The sequence below is a fragment of the Camelus bactrianus genome, chromosome 11 (assembly GCF_048773025.1).
Source record: "Camelus bactrianus isolate YW-2024 breed Bactrian camel chromosome 11, ASM4877302v1, whole genome shotgun sequence".
NCBI classification, from domain to species: Eukaryota; Metazoa; Chordata; class Mammalia; order Artiodactyla; family Camelidae; genus Camelus; species Camelus bactrianus.
This window is the reverse complement of record NC_133549.1, coordinates 28890860-28912338: the sequence shown is the minus strand read 5'-3', so window position 1 is coordinate 28912338 and position 21479 is coordinate 28890860. Positions and strand designations below refer to the sequence as shown.

General features: G+C 38.7%; 1 protein-coding gene across 4 annotated transcripts in view; it reads right to left on the bottom strand.

The window, feature by feature from the left end:
* Positions 1–1638: 1638 nt before the first annotated feature.
* Positions 1639–21479, bottom strand: part of SHTN1 (shootin 1) — a 90677-nt gene continuing 70836 nt past the window's right edge. For 3 of the 4 annotated variants that reach the window (XM_010969854.3, XM_045506574.2, XM_010969855.3), the window contains 3 exons: positions 21312–21432; positions 18320–18512; positions 1639–3406 (listed from right to left, as the gene is read on the bottom strand). In XM_010969854.3, coding sequence (XP_010968156.1) covers positions 3187–3406; positions 18320–18512; positions 21312–21432 — 534 coding nt within the window. In that variant the 3' untranslated portion in view covers positions 1639–3186. The remainder of the gene's footprint in view (positions 3407–18319; positions 18513–21311; positions 21433–21479) is intronic. The other variant, XM_045506577.2, reaches the window with a different exon arrangement.

Genomic DNA, 21479 nt, shown 5'->3' with positions numbered 1-21479 from the left:
TTCTGATACATTCTGTAAGTTTTTACTAAGCACACTGAGGACCTCTCCTTTTGGAGAGTACTAATAGGGGAACTTACTGGCCTTATGGTAGAGCCAAGGTCTTACTCTAACAGCAGGCATTTAAAATAGCCTCAGTGTCAGATTCTCTCAGAGCACAGGCAGGAGAATTGGTTGGTACCACCCTACGTTGGGAGAACTGTGGCACAGCCTCTGGCTGTTACTGCCTTTCTGGATGCTTAGTGATGAACAATGGGTTATGAGAAACTGGAAGAAAAATTCATTTTAAAGTCAAGAGGAACATAACTAAATGTTCACACAGCCTCTGCACATGTACACATGTATACACACACACACAAAGTAAAATGTGGGGGAGATCATAGGAGAGTATGCACTGGAATTGTGATACAAATTATAAGTAAATGAATGAAACCAGAGGAAAAATGTGCAACTAAGTTAATAACTAAATTCAGTTAACCAAAGAGGTGATTTATTACCTCAACCAAGTCAACATGGAGCGCAGCCTATTCACCGTTTGCTCACTTGAGGATTGGGGTCACAAGGGACATGGAGCATTTTAAATTTCTGAAAGTGATAAGCAGTTTCTATTTATCGATTTTTCCTCTCTACATATATGGAAAAGAATATATAGTAATAGATATAGAACATATAATATTACACGGACAAGAGATGAAAGCAGCTCGTCATACACCATACTGGACAATGGCAGTGGGACTGGGGAGTGTTAGTGCTCAGAGGAAACCACACAAAATCCAGTCCTTCAGCAAGGCCTGCTTGGTGATCCTCTTCAGGTCAGTGATGATGACGGATGGTTATCCATTCTCCACAACTTCCTGCCGTATAAGCTGAAGTTGTTCCTTTATCATGAAGGTGATTAAACATGCACAGTGTGCACTTACAAAAATCATCCACTTTGTTTTTAAGATTCTGTGACACAGACTATCATTACCTGACATACAACCTAAAAAAGGTCTGGGAGGAAAATTAACAATCTTTGCCTGTACTGCTCCATTTCGAACAAACATTTTACTGTTAACAAAAAAGGTAAGGAAGGAGGAATTACTGTGAGCAGCCAGAGCCAAAGCACCCATCTTCTTTACTCAGGCCAATCAAGGCTGGGTGGCCTTAGCCCTGTTAACTCTTGCCAATCAGGATTTCCACAGGACTGATCAACTGCTCACGCCACTGTAGGTGAGGAGTGTATATGAGACTAGCTCAGATACAAAAGGGTGTTAGAATTAATTTTATGAATTAATTTTAAATGCTTTGTGATCATGGTGAAGGAATAAGCAGCTCCGAAAAGGCAAGAACACTTTCAAATCCAGTGACTAACTGCTGCCTGGTCCGGCTAGTGTATTTCACCAAATGGCCAACTCCTTGCCCTGGAAAGGGTGCGTGATGAACTGGAGTGACAAGTGTATGTATTTTCATCTTCCTAAATGTGTGTAACACACATGCCAGCAGACTGGTAACAGACATATGAATGCAGAAAGCAGGAAGAAACAGTAAAACTCCTCAAATAAACCATTTTGTGGATCATTAAAAAATTACGAACGTTATGAAGTCTTATCCAAGTTTCTTATTAAAGAACGTCACGTTTGGAGAACTAAACCAAAGATGTAAATAACCACAACCGACCTTTAATGGGAAACCGTTGGCGCTTTTTAATAAGTGTGGTGAGGAGAGTTCAAATCACAGCATAACAGAACTGGTTTAAGTGAATTAACGCAGTTTGTAGTAAGTGTATCATAGAGCAGTATTATTCAATTAGAGGAAGTCACAGTTGAAAACCATTACACTTTAATTCCCTATGAATAAACTGTAACTGTGAAATCAACACTGGAAGAACATGGAAACAGTCAAGCATAACGAACCTACAGAAAGATAATTATCTCCCAATTTAGGAAGTACAGTTGCCTGCCTATCCACCTTTCCAAGCCTATCCTTAGCATACGTGCAAAAATAAAACACAATACAACTACTGCAATTATTACTATCATTTTCTTTTGCCCTTAGGTGAGAAACACCTGACAGCTTCATGCTGAGCCATGCTAACAAAACTAAACCTTTCACTTTCTTTAATAGTAAAATTACCATTACTGAATCATTGTCATAAAAAAAAATGCAGTCAAGTACATTACCACTTATTTTAAATAAACACCAATTTTGAAACAATCAACTTTGAAAAGCTGCATAAGTTTTTTTAAATCCCTGATTACATTTCTCTTTATTCACTGTGGTAGACTGAAACATTGTATTTTTAGAGACTAACTACCACTTAATTTCTTTTTTTAAAAAACAACAACAAACCTGTGTAATGTAGAACAGCAGTGAGGCAGGAAATTGTATGCTTGTCACTTATCATCACTGTGTATAAGAACTCTGATAAAATATGGTGCTCGTGCCACATGAGTACATGGGAAAACGCAGTTAGCTCATAGCACAGAGCACACGGTCTACCAAGATAAGACTCTAAATTCAAGGTTTGGACTTTCACTCAGTTCTGCACTCAGGCCACTAAAGCATTCCCTCCAAAGTCCTTGGGCGGTTTTAGACACAATCAAGAGCATGTATTTTTCATCCCATAGTTAATAATGTGTGTAATTAACATTGAGTATGGGACTACTAGTTTGATGCCAGCTCCTGAATTGTAAGCTTATCTCAGTATATCCAAGAAAGTCATTTGTATGCCACAGTGCCTAGCGATTTCCATGCTACTGCAATTTCTCCAAAAAAGGATCCGACCCAAAACAGAAGCTTCTCTGGGGGCTTTTTAAATCACCTTAAGCCGGTCAGTTCTGTTTAGCCAATTATCCACAAGTGCTGCAGACGTTCAGCATGACATTTGATTAGTGGTATGCACATTACCTAAGAAGATATCAGCATCTGCATTTTCTGTAACCTTCTAAGAGAAGTCACACATAATACAGTAATCAGAAAAAAACCTTATCCCTATAAAGATCAAAAAAAAAAAAAAAACCCTACAAAGAACGTGTATAGCTTACTTATAATTTATGGGTGAATTACTTACAAAAGTGACATCAGAAAAGAACCTATATTCTGAATACAGTGACAAGAACAATGTCTGTAGCCCTTGCCAACACACCAAAGCCAATCATGTGCTTATTAAGAAGGACTTCTAAACATGTCAGCCTTCGGGTTCATGGATCAGCAGTTGGAGCTGTCTGTATCTCTTATTTTTTCAACGCTGTCTTCTTTGTATTCTGGTTTAATTTCACCATCATCCTTGTGTTGAGCTGGATCTTTTTCAGCGCCCTGGTCTTTGGTTTGGGATTCATATGTGGAAACAGGATCTAAAACTACAACTGGCTCAGCTTGCTTTGCACGGCCAATGCACTGTCTCCTGTGTCCAGTGTTACTGGGAGGCCTGGGGGATGAACAGTTAAACAGAGAAATTAAAAGCAGAGAGAGAAAATATTTGTCTTCCCTATTCCTGATAAAACTGAACAAATTGAGGATTCAGATGAGCAAAAAATCTAAAATGTTCTAAGTCTAATCACCATGCAAAAAGTGGTCTTTGAGTTGCCAGCCATTAAAAAAAAAAAAAAGCAGCTATTAGATTACATATTAGGAGCAAAGGCCAGAAGAAAGGTGGAAAAAGTCAGAGCAATTAACTGCGGGAAGTGTTAAAAAGCCAAATGCACCTACCTGCTTAATTACACACTCTTCTCAGGATACTCTGTGCGTACCTCTCACTGCCTGCCGGCCCCTGGACTTCCGTCCCACCCCAGCTTAGCTGGAAGGAGCCAGTCAACCCCTGCCTTTGTGTCCCTGGGTACATGTGCTTGCAGATTAGCTCAAAGGAGACTGCGTTAAGGAGGAAAATAAATCACCCCCATCCCTGATGGATTACTGGCAAGAAGAACTCTGGTCAGACCTAGGAGGGGTGAGGGAAGGAACATGGGCAGATGGGAGAACCCAGAGAATAAGTTAAAATGTTAAGTTACCATATACTTTTTCTAAAAAGGAGAATCTTGTTTCTTGAGAAATTTCTTACTGAATTTCAAAAGCAGTCTTTTCCCACTGAGGTTTCCTCTCTTCTCTTCTGATGTAAGAAGCTATTGCTTCTCAAGGTGAATAGGAGACAGTTTTCTTGTGGAAACAGAGATGTCCTGAGACACTCTTCTCTTGAGTCAGGAAATTAGGCTGTCGGCATGCAGGCCTCTCAGAAGTTAGGAGCTAACACCTGAAGGTACCAGACTGCTGACCTGGTGCCTGAAGGTTGAGGGGTGTGTAGTAGGCAGAGCAGAAGCTATTCAGACTTATCTGGTCTTCTTGACAAATGCTAGGATGCTGACCATGAACCAGCACGCCCCGTCACACCCCCACCCTTGGATGTCAGGATATGTACTGGCCAGGCTCTGCCCATTGCTCTACCAGTCCCTTCCCAGGAGTTGACTTCCACTATTTCCAGACCCCTAGGTCACATCTGCTAGTTAAACACTCTTACCACCTAACACTTCTCCCTTGTTGGACTTACCACGGTTATAATTAAATGCTGGCAATCAGTTGTTCACCGTCTACCTCTTCAAGTAAAACATAAGCGTCCACGAGACAGACTGTTCAGCTTTGTTCAGTTATACGCCAGCACCCAGTGCAGACTCATTCGTGGAATAAACAAATGAGCTAACTGTGCGTGAAAGGCTCAGAATGAACACGCAGAGACCAAAGCTCTGGGGTGAGTAGAGCTGGAGGTCTCTCTTATATAACAAAAGCAACTAGAACAAATGATTGGCAAAGCAGCCTGCATGATCCAGCCACAGGTAACAAAAACTCAAACCCAATGACCACATTTGTATCACCTTCTGTCTAGTACCGTGAGATCTGTCCAAATGCTTGAAAACCACTCCTTAGGGCTGTCCAGTTGTACTGTATGACTCAATCATCATCGATAAATGCCTAACACATAACTGTCTTTTTTGGAAGGGGTAAAAGCAAAGAGATAACCAGGAGCCCGAGAGGAAAGCTATACTGTTGTGAGGACAGATTCCTTTATTTCTGCCTGGACTTGACAACACCTTTGTCATCAGAAAACACCACGACACTGTCCATCTACCTTGGCCAAGGATCCACTTCTCAAGATATCTCTTACTATGCCCTGGGGATCAACATGGGATGTAGTTTCCCCAGTGGTACCTGGCTTCACTTTCTCTGATCCAGGCAACCCCTGAAAAGACTATATCCATTAGGGTGTGGTCAGAGAAGCAGAAGCACCATAAATGGTGTCAGGGATTTAGTACAGGAATCAGACCTCAGGCAATGGAGAGAGCGAGTTAGGCAGTCTGTGTGAGTCTGCTGCCTTTGTGTATGATGCTGGGCCTGAAGTCAGCGGTTCTTGCAGCTGAAGAGGAAGATGGGTGAAAAGTGGCAAGAGGCTGAGGACAAACCAGAGCTGCATCTGGCTTTCAGAATCTCTAATCCTGATGATGCAGATGAGCTGCAGGATGAACTTGAGCCCTTCCACAAGGAATTGCACATGCTCCTGGCCCAGGATTTGAGGAAGCTGGAGGAGGAGATGGGGGATGTGGGGGAGCTGTGGGCCAGCTGCTGCCGCATGCCAACTCAGTGACAGTGAGCACGAGCTGTAACAGCGCCTGCCCTATGCAGACCTTTGGAGCGTTTTTTTAAAAAAATACTATGTCACTTCCACCTTCCAAATTTCTCCTGTGGCCAACCCTAACCTGGAAACAAATGGACAAGGGAATTCTAGGAAATGAAGTTCCAGGCTAGCTAAGCTGTTACAGTCAAAGCCACAACAAAGTCTGCAGGTGAGGTTCCCAGGCTAAAACAAGCCAGCCAGTCTGCTCTACGCATGCAAAGGAAGCATCCCTCTCATTCTAGGTGAGCAACTTCCATCAACCCATACTGACCTTCATCACTTTTGGTAGAACTACCCCAGATGCTTTCATGCCCATGTGTGTCTGCAGGTGAAGGGGTGGTGAACACATCCTAACAATGCTTTCTTCATCAGCTGGAGGCTGAAAACTTCCAGGAAGTGCTCTCAGGGCTCCACAACAGCAACAAACAGATGATGATTAAACTGCAAACTCAGAAACTTTGTGTCGCCAGGCTGAAATTATCCTGGAACTGTCTCAGTCCAGAGAATGGTGGTTCTTTCCTGAAGTAAGCATCTCCACTGCAGATTGATCTATTAAGTCAACTACTGGCTACAATTTGAAATTCCTCTGACTGTCACTGAATGTGGCACAGTGGGAAATTTCTCTGAATCTACATGTTGAGAGTCAGAGTAACTGGTTTCTTAAAGATAATGACCACTGACTTGGAATCTCAAAGGGTTACGACTAAAAGGGACTATGACAATCATCCCATCCAACTGTCCTTTTACAGATAAGGAAAATAAGGTTTGGAGTGCGGAAGAGCCTGACCTAAAATCATCCAGCTCATCAGTGGCAGAGCCAGAACAAGAATCAGAAGCTCCTATCTCCCTGTTCCTATTTTTCCCTAATACCACACAGCTATTTACCAAAGACATCTTCTAGAAACACGATATGGATGCCACAGGCTAATTCTGCGAGATCAGGCACGTTCAGGATGGTATAGCTGTAGACTTAACTGATTCTTGCTGAGTTCCTGTTTTCAGCTGCATCTTTCAGATCTATAAAGTCCATCCCTTCAAGCTATCCCTTGGTTTTTTTCCTTTGTGACTTACAGCTAGCTTCTCCTTGTTTGATATCATTAGGCCCATTCCTGGTTCCCAGGGGGAGCTGCCCACGGCTGCTTCTGGAGTGAGGGGCCTTCCCCCTAGGCCTCATTCTAGCTCCAGTCTCATCTTATGAGAAAAGCCCCCATCAGTGATGGTGCCAAGAACCCAAGCTCTTGCTGTAGGCAGCTTGCTCTAGTGGCAGGTTCTAGAAGGTTAATCTGAAGTTTCTCCCCCAAGCTAAAAATCCCAGGCACTCAAATGCAACAATCCAATAGGAACTGCAGTATACTATTGTTCTGTTCAATTTTTCTACTTTAGTTCTTCATCTAAGAGCAATGACCATAATAAGGAATTAAAATCAAGACTCATGAAAGGTATGGCAGACCTTCTCCCGTATGCTACAAAATCTCCAAGTAAAACTAAAATTTATAGGTGATATAAAGAAAGGCTAAAATCATGAATGTTCAGGCTGAGAGGGATTGCTGACATGAACCAGCCCCACCTTTTCATTTGTCAGATGAAGACACCAAGGAATAGCAGATTAAATGATTTGTCCAAGGGCACACAATTTGTTAACAGCAGACACAGGACTAAAATTGTAGAGTCTTGATTTCCTGTCCAGTATTTTTTTCCCTTACCACAACATACCAGTAGGCATTTTTGATCCTTTCAAATAAATATTTTCATGGGTCATTTTAGATCATTTGCTATTTCAAGACAAAAAGAAATGCCAAAAAGCAAAATAAAAGCTAGGAGACAATACACCAGTCTACGGCACTCCATGAAGTCTAATGCCCAGCACAACTTGGTTGCCCTTTTAGAAAGCAGCTACTTTTCTCCAACTGCAAGAGAGCCAGAAGGTGGGGCCTGGGCAGATGGGGCCACATGCTGGTAAAAGGAAAAACCTGACTCCAACTGGTACTGGTACCAGAAGAATCAGAACAATTGCAAACGGTATTGCCAAAGTTGAACTTTATAATAAAAGGACTCGGTGATTTCTCAGACTATGTTACAAGAGATGAAAGTGTGGCATTCTAATTTTTAAAAAGCACATCATTGTTTGCATTCAATGAAATTCCTTTCAAAATCAACTTTCCAAGGTCCAATTATATTCAACAACATTCTAGCTAACATTTCGGCTGCAATTCAAATTAACTAATGCCCAAAAGAGCCCTAATAGACATGGTTCTGAGCTCAATTGAATACAATCAAAGCTCATGAAATGAAGGGGGAAAATGCTTATTTCATGCAAATTTTGCATATCACTCAAGCTTAATTTTACTGATAATATAAAGGTGGGACATTTTAAACATTACAGTGAATGAAACTTTTAAGCGGTGAGAGTTATTTTATAAAATGCTACCTCTGAAAAGCTGATTGCCAAACAGTATAAAAATGGTTTTGAAGCATAAATGCCAAGTTCATTTCTATTTCACTTCTGAGGTAACTATCTTTCAAATCGCAACAGCTGGACTATTTAACACAATCTGGTGAATCAAAGTATAGTTCTTCTCTGGTCTCCCAGTGGGACGCCTGCATTAGTCTGTGGCAGCCGTCCAACAGATGACGCACAGCCGGACGGTCTGAACTCTGTTTCATTTACAATGAAAATGGATAAAGCTGCAATCATATTTACCACCTTCAAGGACAGAAAACGGAAAGATTTAAATTTTGTCTTTATAAAGTCGTTTCCTGGGAAAACTCCAAAGAGAAAATCAGTTTTATATTTTTCCTTGTGGAAAAACAAGAAGTCTTACTTTTTTTCTACCCCTAAGCCCTTTGTACAGTTACTACAGCAGTGAACAACAGCGGCATTACAACCGAGGTAGTTTTTATTGTTTCTCTCAGATACCCTATTTTTCAGGATATTTTAACACAACTGTCCAAAATTTCCCAAAATAATGTTTAAAACATAAGGTGAAACTTTCTATATTATTATTAATTCTAATACTGTTAAATATAATGAAGGTAGAACAAAGCTAATTTCTTTTGGATTTGTGTACTTTTAAAACTCCATTTTAGCTCAAAGAATAAACTAGTTTGCCAATTTAGGTCAGCTTCTGTTTGAGGGAAAAATAGATATAATTTTAAATTGTGAACAATAACACTGTTAAACAACAGAATACCACGTGGTTGAAAATTTGACATCAGTTTCTAGATGCTGATTTTCCGTCAAGATTAACAAGAATTCCTTTTGAACAGAGGCAACAATGGCTGGGCAAGGACGTCTGTGTCCACACTGAGCCATGTTTCCTTTGATGGAGTAACTGCGGCACAGGCACCTGAGTGCACAGGTTACACCCCGGACCACAGTGCACGCTACGGAGTCTTGACTCAGCTCTTTTATTCCTCTAGTGTAAGCTGGACTGTGCCCATTTACAGATTCCAAAATACACTGGCCCAGAAAGGCTCAGGAAACTGGACCATTCTCACCAGCAAAGTCAATGATAAAGCATGAGCTAGGATTGATTTTAGCTCAGGCAAAGATTCTGAAAATGTGTGTGATACCTTTTTTGGTGACTTTTTTGAAAGCTTTTGTGTAATTTTGTACAACTTTAAAATTAACATGGAAATTCCACTGAGACCTAACTATTAAATGTGAATGTTATTTTAAAAAATATTTTAAGTGACATAAAATCTTCCACAAAATTCACTCTATATAACACTGGCTCCTCAAGAAGGCTGCCATGTAAAAATATCTGCATTTGCATTTTCATTTTCAGAACAATACTTTAAAATTTTAAAAGATTTTTCTTTAAATTTACTATATTATATACTTTTAACTCTCTTTTAACATGGGAAATCACAAAGAATTTAGTGTGCTACTTTTCATATAGTTATATGGCAAAGTATATTTCAAATGAAAAGCAATTATCAGGTTTCAGGAGTCAATTTATCCCAGATCTGAAATTACATTTAGTAGTTGGCAACTTTTATTTGAATAAATTTTAAAATTCTCCTCTACTCCACTATACAAAAATAAAAGGAAACACAAGTACTGCAGAGACTACTGAAAGATGTTTAAAAAAATTACAGAGCACCAAAAGCAATTTGGTTCTCCACGCAGAAATGATATATTTTATGCTAAGTCTCTTAAAATCATAGGTGTTTGCAACTGGAGGCAGATGTTAGAAGGCAATTAATTCTTTGAGAGAATTGAGAATTACTCAGCAGCATTTTTACAGTCATTTTGAGATTTACTCAACAGAATTTTAGCACTAGGTGTAATTCAGCCTCAACAATTAATCTGGAAGAAGCTGTTCTCTGCAGAGCAACTCAGAACACCTGTAAGACAAAACGGACAATCTTCCGGGCAGCCCACAGGAAAACTCCCTCGGAGGGGGCCGGGGGGAAGAGACTAAGTGAGGAGATCTCAACTTCCAGAACATCCAGTTGTTCTGCTAATTTTGTTGTTAAAACTTAATTGTCCATGTCCAGGCACACACGGAGAACCTTTGTAATAGTGCTTTGCTGAGCAGAGCTGTTTCCTGCAGTGTCAGTACACAATTCAGCAGTACTAAGATTACAGTTGAGAGCAGAGCAAATCCTTTAATTGTATAACAGCATCAGATTAAGCAGTAACTTGCATGCAGTTCATTCTGCTACCTCGTAGTCTCTTCTCAGAAACCAATGTTTACTAAGTACAAGGAAGGTGCCCTCCTTTCTCCTTTCATGCATGCAAATACACGCACACACACATGCACAAAAGGAGAGAAAAGAGGAGCGGAGGAGGGGAGGAAATGGTAGAGAACAGGAAGAAAACCCACTCCTTCCACCACAGGGACTAAAAGGACTTCTTTACTCGCCATTTCAACAAAATGTTGACCCAGATTTCTCTTATGGTATACTTACATGACCAACCAAATTAATTTCCTGGGGAGATCAATATTTGAGAGAGTAATTTTATGCCAAGGTTCCCTAAAAGTAAGTTAAGAATCTCAGTTTCTATTTGGTGACATATTTCAAAAGCTCAGATTCTCCGTCTCCAATCCAGAAGAGCAATACTTTTCAGTTTCATTTTTCTACATTAGTTTCTTACTAGAAATAATGGGTGAAAAAAAACTGAAGAGACCAGTGAGAGGTCAAACGATGATAAAATCAATCTTACTTTTAGTTCAAAACCTGAAAGGCAATTAGAGTTTTTTCTTTCACAGAAACGTTTGACTGATTACTCTAACCATGAGACATCTAAAATTTATCTTTTATCAACTACCCTTTGGTATTCAGTTAATGGCTCAAACAAGATGAATTCTTATAAAAATAAATTTGTGTGGGGTCAAAAGTCACATGTATTTAGAGACACCACAGATCTAGGGATTAAATGCAAATCAAAATAAAAATGGTTTCACTGGAAACGGTTATTTTTCCCTTGAAATTGAAGTCCTGTAATTGCTACATGGGTTTTTGTTTTTTAAATTCTTCCAGGGCACAATGTGACCTATTTTGACCTCCCAAACAAAAAAGGCAAGCTAGCTGCCTGTCTAATGGTTAAAAGGGAAATTTTAAAGAGTTTGATAAAGCTTAGAGTTTGGGGAAAATCTGAAGTTGAAGAAAAGCATAATGAATAGAGAGGTGTTGACTGGAAGGGTCTCTGGCAATTGTGGCTTAGAAGCACCTTTGAGAATGACCAAGAGATGAGGACACAGCTATGAAATCACTGCAAACCACACCAATTACAAGAGAAACTGGGTTTTCCCCTTTGAAGCAAGGTTTTAGAGATGTAACTACAAGAAAAGAAAAATCACCTTTGAGACTGACTGCCTCGTTTAATTGTAACTATCAGGAGGATATTCACCTTCCTGAAAGTGACTGACAGAAAAAGTGAACGTGGATGAATAAGCTCAACACAGACAGGTAGGCCACTTCTAGAGGAGACTGTTCAGAGACGAAAAAGCAAGATGGAGAGAACACAAGATACTCCCCGGCCTCTGCCTGACTGTGATGCACAACTCTTGTAATCTGCTTACCTCTTTCCTCATACTGCAGGCCCACTTGTCCTGCCTTTCCTTATAACACAGATGTCCTAAAATATGGTGACCAATGGAACCTTAAGCACAAACTCAAAGGCGCTAACTGGTAATTGACCAAAGATGGAGCTGACTCATGGAGGTAAAGCATAAAGTCAATATAACAATAACGTTTATTTGGGGCTGTAGAATGTATGTTTTTGAAACAACTGTATTCACAGTGATTCATCTTTATATTATCATATTATACATCATTAAGGGAAACACCTTTGCAACCAATGAGAACAAATATTTTCAAACTATTTGACTTCTGGGAATGAACTTCTTCAGCATGTTTGAAACGTCAAAAACTAAAAAATGTGTAAATAAAACTTATGCCAAAGACTAAAGTAGCTTAGGCTGGTATTCTTTTTTATTTTTTTAAATTTATTATTTTTTATTTTGAGGTGAGGTAACTGGGTTTTTATTTATTTACTTATGTCTTTTAATAGAGGTACTGGGGATTGAACCCAGGACCTCGTGTTTGCTAGGCACGTGCTCTACCACTGAGCTGTACCCTCCCTGCCAAACTGGTATTCAAATACGGTAATTCCAAAGTTTATTTGTGGAGCGTGCTCCTTTATCAGGACATTTGACATGAAAAACATTAAAACAATTTCTTTCCAACTACTCTTTCAAGTCTTCTTACTAATTCAGATTGGCTCCCCTTCCTGAATACTTTGTTTTATTGGCTAACATTTTCTTCCCTTGGCAAAAGATATTTTAATTGTTTAGGTTAGCCGTAGGAAGAGGAAGGAGAAAGGAAGACATGACACTATCTATGAGTACACAGGGTCAGGGGAGCAGGATATGAGCACCACAGGGCAAATGGAGCAATTTAACTACAGAATCACCACTTCCTATAGGAGGAACCTTACAGACATTCTCTTCCCTTCCATTGCTAAAGCTCTGAGTAACACCCAACACAGTATGCTACAGTCCAAAAGCATGGGCTTTGAAGTTAGAATGAAAAAGGTTCAAATGAAATCTGGCTCAACTGTCAATTAAGAATAGAATTCTGGGCACAGTTTATGACACTAGCCTCAGGTTCCTCATCTGTAAAATGAAGATAATGTCCAATCTATATCTTCAGAAGAATTAAAATAACGCATGAAAGTACTAGCTTAAATGTTAGTGAAACGTCAGTAACGACAAAAAAAAAAAAAAAAAAAAAAAAAAATCACAGACGCAAATTCCAAAATCCTGAACCTCCAAATTAGAAACTGGCTCTATTACCCACAGCCTCCATCTATGACCAACGTAGACATCTGGCCTATAGCAATTTAAACACATTTTCTCTTGGATGAATGTTCTTATAATATATATATTAATATATATTGATGAAGAGTAATAGAAAATATTAACTAAAAAAACATACAGTGGAGGCTTTTTACCGCCAACTGTTTTCCCAATTTACTCCACCTTCATCAGTTAAGATCATCAGATTCCTGTGTCCTGTTGATAACAGCTATCATGTCTCATGTACCTCCCACAGGGCTAAAATGGGAGACAACTTTACCCATATCTGGCTATACTGCATTTTCTTACTCATTGCTCAACTTATACTTGCTTCTGAAATATTAATTTCCTAGTTACCTGTTAACACACCAGAATGTGTAAATTTGGAACTAAACCTAACTGGAGTTAAAGAAGCAAGCTTTGGCTTAACTATATTGCACAGTAGTAGTCTGTGTATGCGGTTGGGAGACATGTCAAGTGTCTGTGTCACATTTTTTAAAATGTATCTGCAATGGTGGCAAACTGACAGCTATTTCCAAAAACTGAACCCATTTGCAAAAGCCAAAGTCATCTGGAAACATATGTTGAACATATAGTGATTAAAATGGGCCACGTAATTTTTTGACCAAAATAAACACTGACACTAATTCTTTTATAGGACCAGCAGGGTGGGTCTAAAGCACTCTTTACTTCTCACTCACTTTTTCCAATGCAAAATAAACAAGACAGGAAAGACTGTCCAATTTATTTCCTCTGTGGTCAGGGATCTCTAATCCAAACAGGTGTAAAAGCAATAGCAATAGTGACAGGGTTGGAATGAGTATCCTGACCCCTGAGAGTATGACCCTAAAGGATAACAATCATTTTGATCTGGACTTAAAAGTTGCTACGATATAGTCTGAAAACTAATTATTTTACATTTCTAGGTTGGTGTGTGTTTTACTGTAAATCTGTATTGAGAAACACGTTGGGGGTAAAAAAATACGTGCTTAACTCTTGTTCTTTATCTTAATTGTGAACATCTTTATCAAGTAACCACATTTGTGAGGAATTACTGGGGTTCTAGAGCTGAAAGAGGCTCTGGAGGGTGCTTAATCTACTTTCTTCAATTTTAGATAAGAAACAGCACAACAAAAAGAAAACAAAACAGAGGCTACATGATTTTCCCACAGAAACTTGGCCCAGTCAGTAAGCCAGGTACCCAGCACCTAAGCTTTCAACTCTAACTTTTGTCCTTGATAATCCAGTAGGGGCCCAGAATTATAATTTTAATGTAAGATAGAAAAGGAATTTATTGAAATACTTTTCATATATTTTTAAATTTTTATGACAACCCTACAAGGTAGGTATCACTACCCTCACGTTCCACAGGAGGAAACAGTCTTTGATTAAATAACTTGCCCAAGGTCATAAAGACAATACATAGCAAACCCAAGATCTGATTGTAGAGCTGGAGTTCTGGAAATAACCTGATGCTGCCTGTCACCCTGTGCATACACGGGAAGACACTGGTTTGGAAAACTGATCACACCGTGCTTCCTTGTTGTTCCCCTGTCCAGTCTACAGGCTTTTACTGGTGAAAATACATTCTTGTCTTTCTGACCCTGTGAAACACGCAGCCTATTTCCAGGCACTGTAGCCGTCTGAAAGTAATGAAATAGTTTTGTCTTTTAGAAATTCAATAATTTGGAATTTTCCCTCATTTATATTGACAATCCCAGCCATTGATCAGCTTCAATCAATGAGTCTTACTCTATTTTCACACTGTCAGATTACTCTGGATCAACAGGAAAGAGAAAGAAAGTAAAAATTAGGCTTACGCTCTCCATTTGCTTGCTCAGCTCTTTACCTCTGACAGCATAAATTAGATTATAACCATAATTCCTATCTGAATAATAGTCAATCAGAATTAATGAAATTCAAGTTTACTGTTAGATTTAAGATATTTTTAGATAGTATACAATTATTAGAAATAATTAACAGGACACAAATATTTCTAAAGCTATTATTAAAAGAGAAATAAAAACAATTAGGTTTCTCCAAGTCCTGATAATCTTCTCCTTTCTTTTTCTGCTTTTTTCTTAAAAAAAAAACACCTTGCTTGCTTAGGCTGGTGACAAGAATGTTAATTTTAATTAATCCTTGCAATTAAGTCTCAAAGGTGTCTCTTGCCATCTCATAGGTCCCCAGGAAGTAAATCCATGTATTTCTGGCTCTATAATTTACCAGACAAGAGTTACATAATTATTTGGAATACATACATATGTTGATTTTAGGAATTTATTAAAAGGGAAAAAAACCTTCTAGGAATAACTTGATGCTCTTTAATTTTCTGGTTAAGTGAATATCATATACAAAAAACATCTTTGTTTCTATCTTTACTTTAAAAGGTTTCTTAGTAGGTTAGCAAACTTTCCTGTCCCTCTGAGGCCAATCAAATAAGCATGGCTGAATCTTTCTTTTACAACTGAGTATTTTGTTGTCTCTGATAACTTTATCTTGTATAGGCACAAAGATGCAGAAGAAATGCAAGAGTGAGCTGGATGTAAATGAATCTTGGGCATTTAAAAAAAAATGTTTAAAAAACCAAGTAAGCCAAACAAACAACCAAAATCTCTAATTTTTAACTTGTGTATATGTGTGACTGCTGCATAATGGGGGAATGCTGGTTAACTGAGTATTCTAATTAATTGATATTCTGCTGTTTTACTGATACTAAAAATGTATTCATTTATTCAACAAGTACTTCCTGAGAGCCTATCAGAAGGGAGGAATTTTTCGAAGTGTTTGAGATACACCAGTGACAACGAATTTCCTGCACTGATGGAGTTTACATTCTAGCAGGAGAAGAGAGAAAATCAGCTTATATATAATAAAGCATACAATATGTTAGAAGATAACTATTATGGGGGAAATGGAGTAGGGTAAGGGGGAATCAGTTTGGGAGGAGATGAGTTACAATTTTAAATAGGGTGGTCAAGGTAGGCCTCATTGAAAGGATGACATTTGAGCAAAGAAGTGATGGAGGCAAGAGAGTGCACACGAGGCAGAGGGGAAAGCAAAAGCAGAGCTGGGGTGGAAGATACCTAGCCTGGGAGGCCAAAGGGCGGAAGGGAGTGTAAGAATGGTAGGGATGTGCGTGTGTGCACGCGTGTGCACACGGTACACAATAACGTACTATTAAAGGCTACTGTGATTGGTATCCTCTCTTGACCCTGATTCCCTGTCAAGGGCCAACAGTGCCACGCCCCTGAAAAACACCATGGTAGTGTTGCCACAGATTAAAATAAAGGTGCCACTACTAGTGTGCAAAGACACCTTTTAAAAGTAAAGGAAACATTTCACTTTTTAATTGCTGAGCTCACTTCAAAGCACCCTGACAACTCAGGTCTATGAGGTAAGACAATGTGGTTGCTTATGGTTAGTAGAACACAGTGAACTTACTAGTCAAAGCCAGCCAGAAACAGCCCTGAAAATAACCCCTCTCATTCCCGTAGCTAAACCAGTTTCAGGAGATCCTGAGAAATCACATGAGTTTTTACTTTTAAAGCTTACACACAGCTACGTTAAGTTAAACTTCCTTTACTCGTTAAAAAGCTAGGTTTAAACACGAATGAATAAAGCATGTCTGTCTGGGAAGTGAATGATTACCATGTACATTCACAGACTACTTGGATTCATTTGGATAGTCTAATTATACTTAAAAAACACATTTTCAGAAAGGCATTCTGCTTTGCTAAATGACTGTCAATATGAAAATGCATAGCATTAGTTATTTCAGCTAAAGAATGTCAAGAACTGAATAATCAAGCATTAGGTTACCAAGTTTAAAAGTTAATACAGCAGCACAGAGTATTTGTATTAGTGCTTTAAGTAGATAAATTAAATTGAAATGTGTCTCTTAAGCAGTCATTGAACAAGCAAGATGAGAAATAAATTGAGCTTCACATAGGCCTTTATGGCATCTAACGACTGTGTCTGTCAACACACAGATCCTTTTCACTGAATTCAGCACACATTTTGCAGACCTTGGGCCTGCAATTATTTCATTTCCTTTCTTGGAAATGTAATTTCCACTTACTTTTGGAGAATAAAAGGCAGACAAAAGGAGGAAGGAGTTGCAGTATTTTCTGATTAAGATTATCTGTGTAAAATGGTAAAGGAAAAAAAAATCTATACACGCACACTGAAGCATTTCTCAGGAACTAACTTGTCAGCCAAATTGCTTTTGTGTCTAGATATTGGTTCAAATGTAGCCAGATTGTTGATGTCAAATTAGGTGCTAAACAAATTTAATAGGAAAGATGAAGAATGAATATAGATCATCTTTCTGTAAGAACGGTTCAGATGACTCCAGTCAAAAGAAAGAAACATGACTGGAGGAGAAAATGTGCTTTTAAACACAATGAAATTAGATAAAACTGTAAATCAGCAAAGAAGGTCATTCATTCCGAAAGAGGAAAAAAAAAAGTTAATAGTACCAATAAGAGAAATGCAAGAGTGGAAGAAAATACCAGTTGGCAAAAATAGATCTAAATTGAATTTCAACTTCATTTGTCCAGGCTTCACCTTTTAAACTAAGGCAGGTAGAGCTACAAAAAAAGGGTTCTTTCTCTCCTGATAGAACAGGAAATCAGAGGTTTAATTAACCGTGATTACAATATTCGCTGATCTGATTTGTCTCACCCCTTCCTTTTCTTTATGTGACAAACCAGCTGACATCCTGGCAAGAGAACTAAAGCAAAACTAGACTAATTTCAAAAAGAGCTTGCCATTGTTATAAAACAAATTGATCCTCCACCAGATCTGTCTGAAACACATTCAGCAGCAGGATTAACTCTTTGACAATCAAAGTACCACTTTCACGTCAGTCTATGTAGTAACTCTTCACATAGCATGTTTTCAATCTCAGGATAGAGCAGTATTAAGGCATATCTTTAATTGAGAACCGGAAAATAAGGTTGTAAAAACGTACCCTTCAAAGTACGTTTGAAGATCTAGTATCTTCCTTGGCTGCTCATGAAAGACCATTAAGAGGGATGATCTAAGTATTTAATCTTGAAAGAATGATTAAGCGTCTTCCGATGCTGAACAAGGATCATCCAAGTCAATTCTTTGCGTAGAAGAAGAACCTGATTACCAAACCAGTTTAAGGGAAGGGATTCTCTTCATACGTGTCTGCTTTGCATCAGAATAAGACCTCTAAGCTAGGAGCCTGGAATCAAAAGTTGGCTCCTCAAATGGAGGAAGAAGAGTTATTTATTGGCTAGCCAAATCAAAATCTCTCTCAAGAGAAATAAGCAAAGTAACACACAAGTTAGTCATCACAGATTCTTCTACATACTACTTAGTAAAGAGCATCATTACTTACTGAAATGTAACCTTGGAACTTGTGCATCCTTCCAATTTACACGACCCTTCACCTGGTTCAGGTGTTGGGGGGGACGGGCTGTTGAATTCTGCCTCCAGAGTTTTCTTGTTCAAGGCTCTTTTTGTTACACTGGATACAGAACCCAACACTGGCATGGATTTGGACTCTGAGGTGGCTAATATTCCAGTTGGACCTTAAAACCAAACACATACCTCAAGTTTAATAATTCTGTTCGATGCTTGTTAATATGGTCCTGAAAAACAGATTAGCTGAAAATCCCTCAGGAAGTGAAAAGGCCAAATTTTGTTAAAATTTCAAGAGCATGCTGGAAAATGCTCTTATTAGAAATCTCCCCTGCTTCGGTGGTACTACTGCTTTTCACTGCATCAGGACCATGCTGAGAAATTGTGTAGAGACCTTTAACAAACCATAACCCCAGGCCATGGTTCCTTCAACTAAGCAGAGTCCTTAGTAATACTGGAATTGTGAAAACTCTACTTCTTACAGAGTATGGCTTTCTGACAGCCCTACTTGAACCATTTGGCCTCTCAAGAGTTAATTCTTCCCAAAACTCAGCTCTGATTTTAAACAGAAAATGGAATGTTGTCAAAAGGCTCTTTTTAAAAGGCTCATGAAGGCTTCTTGAGCATTAAACAGCTTTTATGAACATTTTCATTTTAATGTGATTGAGAAGTAAGTGGATTTATTTCCGTTAAAATACAAAGATTACACAGATTATAAAAATTAAGTGGCAAAGGGTTTGGCTGTCTACTTTTTGGTCTTTTCTACTCTTTGGGCTAGGACTGAAAAATGATAACAGGGCTTGTTACTGAAATTATTGGCATATCGATCTAAAACTTCTGGGCTCTGAAGCTAAGCTCCATCACTACTTTTTTTCTATCTTCAGTTAGATACTATTCTAGACAGTTTTTTCAAAAGCAAGATTCTAATGTCTTTCTTGAAACTTCAGAAGGAATCCTTTTAAAACAAAGCAATTTAAGAAATGTCACAAATGTACAAATAAAATTAGAACTTCTAGAAAAAATTATGCTAGAGAACAATCTTGAAAGGTGCATCTAAAAAAAAAAAAAAAAAAGACAAAACTTGAGAGTCTCTTTATCTTTAGGAAATGTCAGATCATCTCCGAAAATGGAAAGTACTAGTGGGTAGAATCTAAAATAATAGCTAATCCTTGATCATTACTATTAAGCTCTGGAATTTTATTCTTATGTTTGTATATGAACATGTCTGATGTATTATAGCAGTATAATATATGAACTCCAAAAATGAAGTTCCAATTTGAAAAACCTATCTAACATGGACTGGAAAATTGTTCAGCCATTCTATGATCCTTAGTTAGCCTTACTCCACGTGGGAGACACAGACCCCCTCTGGTCTAGTGGGAAGCCTCAGCTCACACAGCATCAGTGTCTGTCTTCCTCATTTATTTCTTCTACACCACCTGAGCAAACAAGTTTGTGACATTACTGAATATTCTGGTTCAAAAGTCCTTTCCCTCCTACCTGTGATAAACCTCATGTTGCAGAGGGACATGTCAGTAAACAGAAAAGGGCGGAAAGATCAAGAAAGTTCATTTCTGAAAATATAAATCTGAAGCTGAACTCAAGATAGTCCTCAGAGCAGCTCTATTCTGCCTTGGATAACTGTCGACTGCAACACTAGATAGCTTTAAACAGCCTGTCCTTGCAGAAAAGCAAGATCTGTTTCTGAATACACACCAGCGCCTGCTGCTTGTTCTGCAACTGAAGCCAATTAAAAAAGGAGGGAGAGTGGGTGAGCTTAGCCAGAGCTCTTATTTTTCTTATATTTGAAAAAAAAAAAAGAAAAAGAAAAAGCCTAATGTTTGAGATGATACTGATTATTATTATTGCATCCAGTTTAAGCTGTCGATTGTTTTCCAAAGGGCACTTGCTGCTCTTTGAAATGTCAGTTTTGTAGGCCACAGTTTGGGTAAAACAAGGGAATACCAGTTAGCTCCATCAGAAAAATTCTAAAGAAAAAGGTGCTTCTCTGGCTCCTGGGAGGGGATACTAACTCATTTCGGATTTGAGTTCTGCAAACCTCAGGCTGCCTCTGCCTCTCTTATGAAACTTCCTTTCTCCACTTTGTGACCTCATCTTTACTGTTCCCAGAAGCCTCTGTGTGCCGAAGAAAAAAATCTCAGAGATTCAAGTACACCTGAGGAACAAACCTATCAAACTTATCTCTGTAATTTGCTCCCACTATGCAGTTGTGCTGTTTTAGCTTCTTAATCCCTTCCCTGCCCCTCCCCAGAATTTTCACAAATGCAAATTGTGAGCTCAAGATGCTCAGGTGGTCATTTATAGTCAGTGACAGAGCTGGACTTCCTCATTCACTTGGTGCACAGGCAGAGACAATAAACTGAATGGTAATGAAGAATAAAGATGATTTCTCTGCATCTGTAACTGATGTGTAATTACTACTATTATTGCTAATTATTGTGTGCTTTGTGCCAGGCACAGGGCTAAGCACTTTTCATATACTGACTCACTTAATCGTTAGAATAAGCCTATCAGACAGTCCTTTTATTATCCTCATTTCATAGATGAAGAAACTGAGGCACAGAGAGATTGAGGAATTTGCTTAAAGAACAAACAGCTAGTAAATGGCAGCGCTAGGATTCAAACTCAGGCCTTCTGGTTCCAGAGCCTTTACTCAATGCTACGTTGTTGCCAAAGCCCAACCTGGATGTCTTTACACAAGGGCATCTTGCCTTAAGCAAATCAGATCCATAAAAGCCTGATTTCCTATTTGTAAACAAACATACCAATAAATAAAAATACGTAACAGCCCTCATGAGTATCTATCAGTACCTCTGCCCATCCAGTACTTCTCATTCACATCAAAAATAATAATAATTTTAAAAAGACCATTTTATGTTAAGAAAGGACTTAAAGGAAGATGTTTCAGAGAGGAAGAGTAGGACTGTGGAGAATTCAAGCCAGCTTACTACTGCTATCTGCTTCTGTTGTCACCTTTCTGCGACGCAAAATCCTTTCTAACTCAGTTTCACTGTTTTCAGTGTGAAGGGATTTTAAGCTTCTTGAACTAGTGGATTTGTTAAGTGTCCCCTAAAGTGAAAACAAAACAAAAACAAAAGCAAAAAGGTTAATGTCTT